Source organism: Malaya genurostris, chromosome 3 (assembly GCF_030247185.1).
Source record: "Malaya genurostris strain Urasoe2022 chromosome 3, Malgen_1.1, whole genome shotgun sequence".
NCBI classification, from domain to species: domain Eukaryota; kingdom Metazoa; phylum Arthropoda; class Insecta; order Diptera; family Culicidae; genus Malaya; species Malaya genurostris.
The window spans coordinates 277,150,660-277,162,116 of record NC_080572.1 but is presented as its reverse complement, the minus strand read 5'-3'; the positions used below and the strand labels follow the sequence as shown (position 1 = coordinate 277,162,116).

At 38.1% G+C, this 11,457-nt stretch overlaps 1 protein-coding gene across 1 annotated transcript; it reads left to right on the top strand.

Annotated features, from left to right (window-relative positions):
• The first annotated feature begins 207 nt into the window (after positions 1-207).
• LOC131437250 (uncharacterized) lies at positions 208-2,798 on the top strand. The gene is made up of 4 exons (XM_058606473.1): positions 208-408; positions 566-829; positions 902-1,059; positions 1,124-2,798. The coding sequence occupies exons 1-4, from the start codon at positions 363-365 to the stop codon at positions 2,513-2,515; spliced, it is 1,860 nt and encodes a 619-aa protein (XP_058462456.1). The 5' UTR covers positions 208-362; the 3' UTR covers positions 2,516-2,798.
• Positions 2,799-11,457: the final 8,659 nt, after the last annotated feature.

Here is an 11,457-nt window from a genome sequence, read left to right as displayed (position 1 = left end):
TATTCATACGGCCCCATGACTCAATTTCGCCTGGACAATTTTGACAGCAGCCGGAATGTAGCCAGCCTTCTGACGGTTGCCAGAATTCCTCAAAAGCGGGGTAGACCATTTATTTTTTCACAGGGGGTTACGACGTTATACCGACAACGACATAGCATCGATTATTCGGCAGTAACATATCTGTACCAAAATACCGAATTAATGTCTGTGCTAGACAATGTCAAACGAGTGATTCAGATTTTGATTATGAAGCTCAGGTGCAACAAATAAAGTTAATTGCTTTTAGCTATTTACTTTTTGGCGTCATTAGTTTTTTGTTTCATTCCCAAAAGTACCTTCCTGATATACAATTGAATGTACTCATGGAGCTTAGTATTCTAGTAACGTTGTTGGTGGCGTTAGGACGTGGTAAGTTTCCGATAATCGACTTAAATCTGATCACCTTCTGCAGACACGCCCTCCTCCGTTGCGCACCTTTGTGCTGTATGTGTGGAAGAGGAATATGAAATTATTATCCTAACGACATTGAACAGGAAACAAGGAACTAATCGAAATCTAATTACAGCTTCGGCAGCAAACGATAATAAATGTGATATTCCAAAAGTGCTGCAGGGGACATGGTTCAGTTGGGAAGTTGGTGAACCGACAACAACCACGATCGATGCTTGGTCCTACCAAAGGATCGGCCCAAAACAGGGACGCTATCGTTTGGAATGTATCGACAGTAGACGAAATGGTTCGGATCACACATTCATCTTCCAGGGCACCGACTGCTATACGTGTGTAAATGCGTTTCCGCGTACGCTCAATGTGTTTGAAAAGTATGAAAGTAAGTTCATTGTTTCTACTGGAGATAGAGACAACCTTTATTTTTTTAACTATATTAAAACTTTTTTGCTAGCTCCCTGCGTGACGTTAGAGCGGAACCAAAAGCCAACGATCGACCGAATCTGTCGGGGGCTTCGACGAGATCAGCAACTGATTACCTTGTTCAACAAGAATTTTATTCCTATTAGCTGTCGATCCTCACTAGAAGGTGTATGGCAATTCGCCTATCAGGTAGAGAGTTTCTTTTTATCAATTTATTTTAATGATTATTAAATATCTTTTTTTTTATTGTTAGAATCGATTCCGTTTCACCGGTGAGTGCGATAGTCAAGAGGCCCGAATCCAATCATGTCAAACTCCGGGTACACAATTTTTGATTCAGAATCAGAAATTCAACATCACCTATCGCCAGTGTCAAGGAATGGATGGCACATTCAACGGAGTTGTTGAATTCAGTTGTTTGGGCGATTGGTTCATCGGGAAGAACCACTACTTTGCTGTGGTGAACACAAAAGAATCACGTGAGGATGAAAAGTATCGTTGTTTTTTGAAAAATCGTGACGATGATCTCTACATTGGTGCCTCGATCACGGCGGAATGTAATACTATCAAAACGGTAGAAAAATCACCGGAACGTTACCGTGTTACCCCGGTCAAATCGGAAGTAGTCGAGCCTGGTTGCAGATTTCCGCAAAACTTCACCGGCGAATGGATCAACACGGCCAACGTAGACGCCGAGGTTACGATCAACGAGACGCACATAATCGAAACCTACTATCCCGATAGAGCACGGTACAGGAGAACGATTTATGTTTGCCGCGAGCAACGCGATACCAGAATTATGATGGCTCGTTTGACGGTCGACGGTTGTCAGAAGGATTATGTTTGTTTCGATTTCGTACCCAGACATCACAACGTAATCCGCTATCGGCGAGGGTTGGCCGTCATAAAGGATGATTTCAGTACCGTATGTTCGTGGGTGCAGTTCCCGAACAAAGAAGAATGGCGTTATGAACTGTTCCTTGCGGCAAAACCGGTTCCTGTGCGCTGTCCAGTGGCTGGCAAATTCAATTTCACACAGAAAGGAGAATCGCCATTCAGAACTCGCATTCTTGGTGGTGTCACACTAAGTCCGCGTCCCGATATTCGTTGTAAGCAGAACATTTCCGATTTCTCGGTTTGCGATACCGACCAGAAAGAGATGGCCGTCGATGCGAACTACTGTCTATCGGTAGATCATCTCGGTCGACCGGTCGACATCTATAGCGATCCCGATTACCGTATGAAATGCATCGGCTACTGGCAGGAGAATCTCAGGTCCTATCTGATCACTTACGATGATCTAGATCCATTGTCGAAATACCGATGCTGGGTTTATCAGCGTGCGGATTTGAACCGGGTGCTGATGTCTCAGGCCGTAGGAGCTTTCTGTCACGTCAAACAGGATGTCACCTCCTGGAACTACACCGAGGGTGCAGTGGTGGCAATCGATATGACCGAGTACGAGCGAGAACGTGACCAGTGTCCGATGCATTTCGACGACGGTTCAAATCCCTGGCAGGGAGCGGAAAACTACATCAAAATCTTTCCGTGGTTGATTTACCGAAGTACCGCCACTGCCCTCGGTGGATCGGTAAACGCATTTGTGTTGTCGATGGCAGCACTACTGCTGAAGCTACTGTTTTAAGGGGCAGTATTGAAAATTAACTAGCAATTTTCTAAAGTTTTAGGAAGATAACCACAAATCTCACTTATTCCACGTTTCCGTCCACAGAAGTCTCGGGAGAAATTGTACTCATGTGCCTTTGGAGAGTAATAAATGTTTTAGAAGTAAACCAGCATACACTAAGTATTAAAAAAAACAAGAGTAGTAAAAGTTTTATACTTGGCAGCGTTAATTGTAAAGCAATAAACATAAGTTTTATTGATGAAATGATTTAATGATAAGAAATAAACATTCCAAGCTGTAATTGTAAGCCCGTTATTTACTGTGCCGTAAGCCAGTCGCTTTGATTACCCTCATTCTGCATTACTATGAAATGTGCAATTCGATTTTTTCATTTCGATCGAGTAATGTTTTTATTTATAAAACTCAACTTCACTCATATCTCATCCTACGCGGTCGAAAGTCACTTCCGATCGAGACGACTGAAACGAATCCTAAAAGGAACGCTACCGTAAGTGAAAAATTCGATAAACAATAGCAGAATTGTGAGCCAGTTCAACAAAATTAAATGCGATTTGATTTCAAGTGCTGTAAAGTTCAAACTACATCATTTAAAATTGAAATCTTACTAAAGTAATAAATTCACCTCAATACAAAGGATGGATTAGTGATACTATCAAACAAAACCTGCAGAAACCAAGTACAAGAACATACTTCGGGTCAAGAAATGCAGCTATTGGAGACATTTTGTGGAAGGTTTGTCAAGAGAAACCTCAATGAGCACTCTTTGGAATACGGCTAGACGAATGAGGAATCGTAACGTAGGAAATGAGAGTGAGGAATACTCAAACCGATGGATATTTGATTTTGCGAGGAAAGTTTGTCCAGATTCTGTTCCTACGGATAGCATTATTAGGGAATCTTTTCCAAACAATGGTTCCATTGATAGCCCCTTTTCAATGATGGAATTTTCCATAGCACTCATGTCTTGTAACAATAACGCTCCTGGGTTGGACAGAATTAAATTCAACTTGGTGAAGAATCTTCCAGATCTCGCAAAAAGACGTTTGTTGGAATTGTTCAACAAGTTTCTTGAGCAAAATATTGTTCCACCTGACTGGAGGTAAGTGAAAGTTATCGCCATTCAAAAGCCGAGGAAACCAGCTTCCAATCACAACTCATATAGACCCATTGCAATGTTGTCCTGCATCAGAAAATTGTTCGAAAAAATTATTCCACGACGTCTCGACACTTGGGTCGAGACGAACGGTTTGTTGTCAGATACTCAGTTTGGCTTCCGTATAAATAAAGGGACGAATGATTGCCTTGTATTACTTTCGTCTGACATCCAAATTGCCTTCGCTCAAAAACAACCAATGGCTTCTGTATTTTTAGACATTAAAGGAGCATTTGATTCAGTTTCCATTGATGTTCTTTCAGACAAGCTCCACCAACATGGACTTCCAGCGGTTATAAATAATTATTTTGTCAGAGAAACGCATGCATTTTTCACATGGCGATTTGGCAACATTCAGAATTAGCTACATGGGTCTCCCGCAAGGCTCATGCCTCAGTCCGCTCCTGTATAGTTTCTATGTAAACGACATGGACAGCTGTCTCGTAACCCCATGTACACTAAGACAATTGGCAGATGATGGCGTGGTTTCAGTTACTGGACCCAAAGCTGTTGATTTGTAAAAACCATTGCAAGATACCTTAGATAACTTGTCCGTTTGGGCTGTTCATCTGGGTATCGAATTCTCTGCGGAGAAAACTTTTCTGTCGTCTTTTCAAGAAAGCATGATCCCGCGCAGCTTCAGCTTCATATGATGGGAAGAATGATCCAACAGGTTTTGACTTTCAAATACCTTGGGGTGTGGTTTGATTCCAAATGCAAGTGGGGAGGACACATTAGGTTTCTGATAACAAAATGCCAACAAAGAGTAAATTTTCTTCGAACAATAACACCAATAACAATCTTGGTGGGGTGCTCATCCGGAAGATCTAATAAAATTGTATCAGACAACGATACTTCCAGTAATAGAATACGGATGCGTTTGCTTTCGTTTAGCTGCAAACTCTCATATTATCAAACTTGAGCGAATTCAGTATAGTTATTTGCGAATTGCTTTAGTCTGCATGCACTCGACATATACAATGAGTCTTGAAGTTCTGCCGGGAGTTCTTCCATTGAAAGATCGTTTTTGGGAGCTTTCATCGTGACTGCTAATAAGCTGTGAGGTACTGAATCCCCTGGTTATTAATAACTTCGAAAGGCTAGTTGAGCTTCAATCTCAAACAAGATTCATGACAGTATATTTTAACTAGAGTGACTATAATCAGAGTGGCGACAGCTGTTCGTTTGGAATGACAGCTACCAGTTCCAAACGAGCAAACGACCTGTCAATTCAATGTAAAGCTAATGGAATGTTTTTAAATGTTGCCAGCATTACGGATGAGATGTCGTCACTCTGGTTATAGGCACTCTAATTTTAACCATATGTCACAGGAAATCAATCCTTCAAGATATATTCCCATCAGTGACAGCCTCCTAAACGTCCCTGACTCAACTCTATTTTTCGACACATCCATGCAGCGCGAAGTGCGTGGAATCCCGGAACACCTACGCTCGTTGGAAATCCCAAAAATATTTACAAGTAAGTTCAGACATATTGACTCTGAGAAAATATTTTACACGGACGGATCACGAATTGAAGAGGCTACTGGGTTTGGTATATTCAACAATGATGTTTCGGTCTCATTTAGGCGCCAAGAACCTGCATCTGTTTATATAGCAGAGTTAGCAGCAGTTCATTACAGTTTGAGTGTAATCGTCATATTATCTCCAAACCATTATTTCCTCTTTACAGATAGTCTGAGTGCAATTGAAGCCATTCGCTCAAAGGCTGCTGGCAAAAATGTTTTCTTGGGCAAAATAAAACAGTACCTGAACGTCATATTGAATAATAAATATCAAATCACAATAGTTTGGGTCCCGGCTCATTGCTCCATTCCAGGCAATGGAAGAGCCGATATTTTAGCCAAACGTGGTGCTATCGAGGGTTAAATTTATGAGAGACCGATTGCTTTCAACGAATTCTATAGCGCGTCTCGCCAAAGAACACTTGCCAGCTGGCAAGCTTCTTGGGATAGAGATGATCTGGGTCGATGGATGCACTCAATTATTCCTAAAATATCGACAAAGGCATGGTTCAGGGGACTGGATGTGAGTAGAGATTTCATTCGTGTGATGTCCAGACTCATGTCCAATCACCACACGTTAGATGCACACCTTCTTCGAATTGGACTTTGGCTTGTTCCTCCAATAGCGAAAGAATTCTATGTAAAAGTGATGCTACGGCGAAAAAAAACTGTAAATTGCTCTAAGAAATAAACGTATTTATTGAAAAAAATGAATAAAACGCTTTTTGACATGAATTTAATTTATGGAAGTAACAGGAGCACAGGGTTAGAGCACACAGCAGGTGCTGCGTTTGAAAGGCGCGTTTGAATCGTCCTAGCAAAACTTGCACTCCTCCCGGGTAGATGTGAATAGTAAACGAAAATCAAAATACTAACAATTATTACCATCATATCTTGCCTTAGTGTTCCTGTGCTGTCACAGCAATACTTCATATTTTCTTGTTATTTAATCGAAAAAATCTTCTTGATAGATTAGACAAAATCTATTTAGCATCAAGAATTGTTATTATATCTTGTTTCGTTGTTGATGAGGCATACCAATTTCATTAAGTACAGTTGATTCAGTGGTTCCTTTTTCAAATGGAATACAATTGAATATACTGCATCAGAATAAGATAAGAGAAATTTTTATGATATACTATTCTCAAAGCTAGAAAATCAAATTACTGAAAAATTCGTTTTCTATAAATGTTTTGCTCTGCACTTCTACCCGGGCTTTTACTTGTGTGTATGATATTCAAGCTAAACAGGGTAAATTAATCAGCTGCATGACATGATTTATGATTGAACATCTTTTTCTTATCATTATTATTATTGATTATCACAGCATATATGTTAATGTTATTTACTGGTTTTATTGATATTACTCCGCCAACGTTGTATTGCTGAATGAATTTCAAATACATCAAGAAGCATGAAATTTCGATGCGACCGACCAAACAAACTTTTTGAAATTCCTTCATTCTCTGTGTGATTTATATTCCTCATCTGTCATAAGATTTCCGAAAGTTAAAATATCCATAATTCCAAGCGATTTATGCACCCAAACTCATATACATTGACTAAAATTGTCAGTGCATAACTTAAGTTAAACCGTTTGAAGGCATCTTCTTTTTATTCATATTAGGCAGAATTTATTAATTTTGCTAATTTACTCACCCCTCCGTGCACTTGCTAATCACAACAGAAATGATTTCCTGCATCATTCATTTCCGAATTTACAAGATGAAACTTTTACACCAACAAATACACGTTTTCCTATAGAATGTAAACGTTTATTGTGAAGATTTTTTCAGGAATAAGGGCAAATCAGTAATATAATTAGGTATTTCAAAAATGCGACGTCAGATAAAAAAAATATATTTGAAATATTGCACGTCACATTTCAACAACCCTCCCTTCTCCCTGTCACAAAAGGTCACGTTTCGTGAAACACCTCCCTCCCCATTGCGGCGTGACGTCTTTTAAAGACAGCCCCTAAGATCATGTACACGCTGCCAAAAAAAAACCCAACGGTTGACTTAAATTCACCTAACATGAAGTAATCAAGCATGTTTTTAATTGTTGGGTGAAAAGTACACGCAGAGAAATTGGTCATGTTTAAAATAACAAAACAGTTAGTAGTTAGTTGTTTTGATTTATATTCATTTCAAGCTAGAATATGATTGTTACAAACCAATTTCTCCCTTCAACAAAAACAATGATCTTTGTTTGATTTGAATCAAAATTTTGGTCCAACCAAACCAAAAATATATTTGTTCCCGCTGAGTTTATTGTTGACATAAACTAACAATTTTTTACATGCCAACCAAAGTTGAGTTAATGTTATCGGCAATGTTCTCGTTGACTCAATCCTGCTATACCTTCATATCAAGAAAAAACTTGGTTCTATTTATCTATGATATTATTTGTGTAATAATACAACTAAGTTTACTGTTTAAATGAACCGCGTTATTTCATATAAACCAGAAAATGTTTTTTCTCGCGCGTATAAACCACTGCATTTTTGTCTCCCGCGTAAGAAGTTTGCTTCTTTCATTTCCTAGGAGGTTTTCAACAATTCAAGTGTATGTATTGATGATAAAGTATATTTTAAAAATTTGCATCGTATTACATAACACATTTTCTTTACAAAAAATATTTGATGCCGGTTCGCTGTTTTGGCCGGACTGATGGAGCACCGAGCACCGGATGCTATAAAAATAAAAAACATGGCTTTACTGCGGCATGTAAATAATTCGATCGTGTAGCAACGGAATGATCGAAACGATCAAATGTCTTAAAAATATTCTAAATTAAAGATAAAGTTTTCTAGAAATTTTCGAACCAATATAAATCGAAATAAAAGTAGTATAAAATATAACCCTGTAAATTAGTTTGAAAGAAATCATTTTATTTTTTAAAACAAACAAAAATGTATGATTTCAACAAAGAAAAGCGTTTGTTGAAATAGCTAAATTTAAGGTAATTTATTTCAACTAAATAGTTTGTAAATTCAAAGCGCAACAATTCCTAACTTTATCTAAAGTTCGTTCATTCATAACAAATTTTTCAAATTGAATTCACTGTAAAATTGTTTGTCAAGAAATTGACAGGAACGCACAAGTGAAATATTTGTTGTTTTTATCAAAATGTCGTTTGAAACAAGCTAACACACTGAGTAAAATTGATTATCATGTTTTGTAGTTTCAAGCAGCAATATTTTCTATATCAAACCAGATTTTCTTTTGTCACTATTTTAACAAAATAAATCGTTGCGTGAAACCCAAATTTGGTTATATTTAAAAAAAATTTCTCTGCGTGTACTGTATCGATTGAGTAGTTTTCACTCAACAGTGTAGTTTACTTCAATAAGTTGCTGTTGGGTGAAAAAATTTTGTGTGTTGCATCGCAGAAACTATCGGTCAGATTTGAAGTGAGTGAAATTATTTTGTAAAATTGCCGGTTTTAGGAGAATAATTCAATGATTATCATCAATCGCAGTGTGAGTAGCTTTGTATAATTTCTTTTTAAAACAATAATTACACCGCAATATCATTTCAGGCGATGGAAGATATTGAGATGCGTTCGATCGCTCAACGGTGCAGTTCCAGCAGCTCAATAGAGCAGCCTTGGCAGTTCAATTAAATAGTCTGTAGATTTTATACTGTTGCAGCTCCAATTGCAAAGTACAATGAATATGAATTTCCATAAGTGTGATTTAATTTTATTACCCATTCTGAATTTTGTAAATGTAACGGTAACAAACCATCTGAACATAATTACATTGTTGAAATATGTAAAAAGATAAATATTAAATATATAAAGTAATCATAGTTGACTTCATTGTTTGCGTTTTATTTTTCAAACCATCGAACGAAAACTGAAATCAAATTACCCAAGTTGATTTTTATATCGCTTGCGTAGTTTCTACCTAATCAGTACTATTGATGCTTTTACTCAAAAATAAGTAAAACCCATTTTACCCAAAATTGGCTTCCTGCACACAACTCCTCTATTGAGTGAAAAGTACTTAAAATTAGGTAATTTTTTGGCAGCGTGTACAAAATAAATGTGATGGAGAGTGATGAGTTGAATTCGTATTCCGATGGATGCCGCTGACTTCCGTCATCTAATTCTAGGCTGAACTGTTGTCCATGGGTGCGATACTGATATGGTTGGTGTAGGTGTAGCGTTCACAATCGATTATAATCTTACAATGAAGGAAACATTAATTCTCTGGATTGATCAATGATACAATTGAGCAATTTGACGTCTTTGTTACTCACACCGATGCAGAGTGCGCAGATCTATCCATATAGTCCAATCCTCGTGCGAATGTGTTGGTGAGGCTATTTTCAGCAGTTGAAAGGTTAATGCTAGTGTGAGTATGTCGAAATAACCCAGTGAATTTTGTCGAGCCGCATCGTGCCAATTATCGAAGACATATATGCAATAAAAAACACTGCAATGCCAAGAGAACAGTTGAGAAAGACATAAAATCGTTCATGAAACTCTATACCACGCAATGGGACTGACTTCTGCTTGGTTCATTAGTTCATAGCTTACGAAATTCTATATGCATTTTTCGCAGTGTATGAATATGAGTCAAAAATTTTTTACCTCAGTGTAAAATTGAACCCACAACAAACTTTGACTTCGGCTCGCACACATGTGTTAGTGACGGTGCAAATTATTTAAACTTCTCGTGTGTGTCTTGTTTCGGCAACAGTTGCTCGGAAAATGGTAGGAAAGCTACAAAATTCAACTAGTTCTTTATGATTATCTTTAGCACTAAAAAGTGCTTTTGAATGGGCCTTGCTGGACTTTTTGGCTGCCTTTCTACCGGTTTTCGGTGCCATCGTGCTGACGGTGTCTCGTACGTTCAGAGTAGCTGCTTTAACTTAAATGACGCTATTTCTCACATCACATTTCATTTTATACCTGCTACTGGCAGCGGTGTACGGACAACTCCTTTGTTAGAACTCCTTTGTCCTGTAGAACGGGAAACAGTGAGACGACAGGTACTCGATGTTGCTCTCGTGTGTCTTGTTGCGGGAACAGATGCTCAGCAAATGGTAGGAAAAATGAACCACTCAACTTTTATATGGATGCTCTTGTATAGATGCAGACATCTCGCGTTCTGATTGGCTGGTGCTGTCATGGGTTAAATCAAACAGGTTTTTCAATAGTGTACTATTGAAAAACTTCAATGTTGTTGCAATACACGTTCAAGTTGAAAATTTTCGATTCTATTGGTAGTTAGATTATATAAATCCTTCTACAGATCACTGAGCTATGAGCTTTCGAAATACGAGAAATTTTATCATAAAATTGTTATCATATTTCCGATGGCATTTCGCAAGAATTATGTTGATTCATTAGATACAACAGGAGATATTCACGATCAAAAACTTATCACTCTCAGAGGGTAAATTTTGAAAAGGCGCCCCATAGTAAAGTAAGTCGTGTTCACGACAAAAAGTTTGCTTCATCTAAAAGGATGTAAAGATGATTTAATTTTTCCAAAATAGAAAATAATTCCTCACTTTTCTTCGCGACGAATCAACCGGTTTTTTAAGCTTAGATTCAAACGAAAGGCCAGATCTGGATTCCGGTAATGGAATTCATGGGTGAAGAGTGTTTGAAATTTCAAGCCATCATATGGTGAGATGATGCAAAAAAGTATACAATCTTCTGACCTGAGCCCAAAACTTCCAATTTGTAGGTTGTTCCATATTAGTTGCTGACCGTACGAACCGATCTCGGATATACCTGGTCCTCTGAAACTGTGGCCAAAAACTTCAAAACTGAACACACTTACTTTTATTCGCGATGGCTCAATCAATTTACACAAACAAAAAGCCCAAAAAAAGTAATTCGGAACTACAGGGAGAAGTGTGTTTAAAACTTCAAACCGTCTCTTAGACCGATGATGCAAAAAACTGGAAAACAATTTAACTTTGGAAAACGAATCGGATTTAGCGTATGCGCTCAGCATCCCGCTTGTGGGGAATTCTGGCAACCGCCAGAAGGCTGGCTGCATTCCGGCAGCGATGAACATGGTCCAGGTGAAATTACGTCACTACCTCGCCGTACGTGTCTTGTTTATTTCTCTCTTCCTTCGTTTTTTTTTTTCGACTTCATTCGATATTCGTAAATCCCGCATGTCCATACAAAAAACGAATCTTGAGACGAGGTAAATGAGATTGAAATATGGGTATGTTTGATAGTGGGAAAGCGATGTTATTGGCAATAACATTTTACATAATTAGTATATA

Coding starts and splice junctions, on each gene's coding strand:
- LOC131437250 (XM_058606473.1), top strand. CDS start 363: ATGGAGCTTAGTATTCTAGTAACGTTGTTGGTGGCGTTAGGACGTG. Junction 409..565: donor GTTGGTGGCGTTAGGACGTG/GTAAGTTTCCGA, acceptor ATCTAATTACAG/CTTCGGCAGCAAACGATAAT. Junction 1,060..1,123: donor TATGGCAATTCGCCTATCAG/GTAGAGAGTTTC, acceptor TTTTATTGTTAG/AATCGATTCCGTTTCACCGG.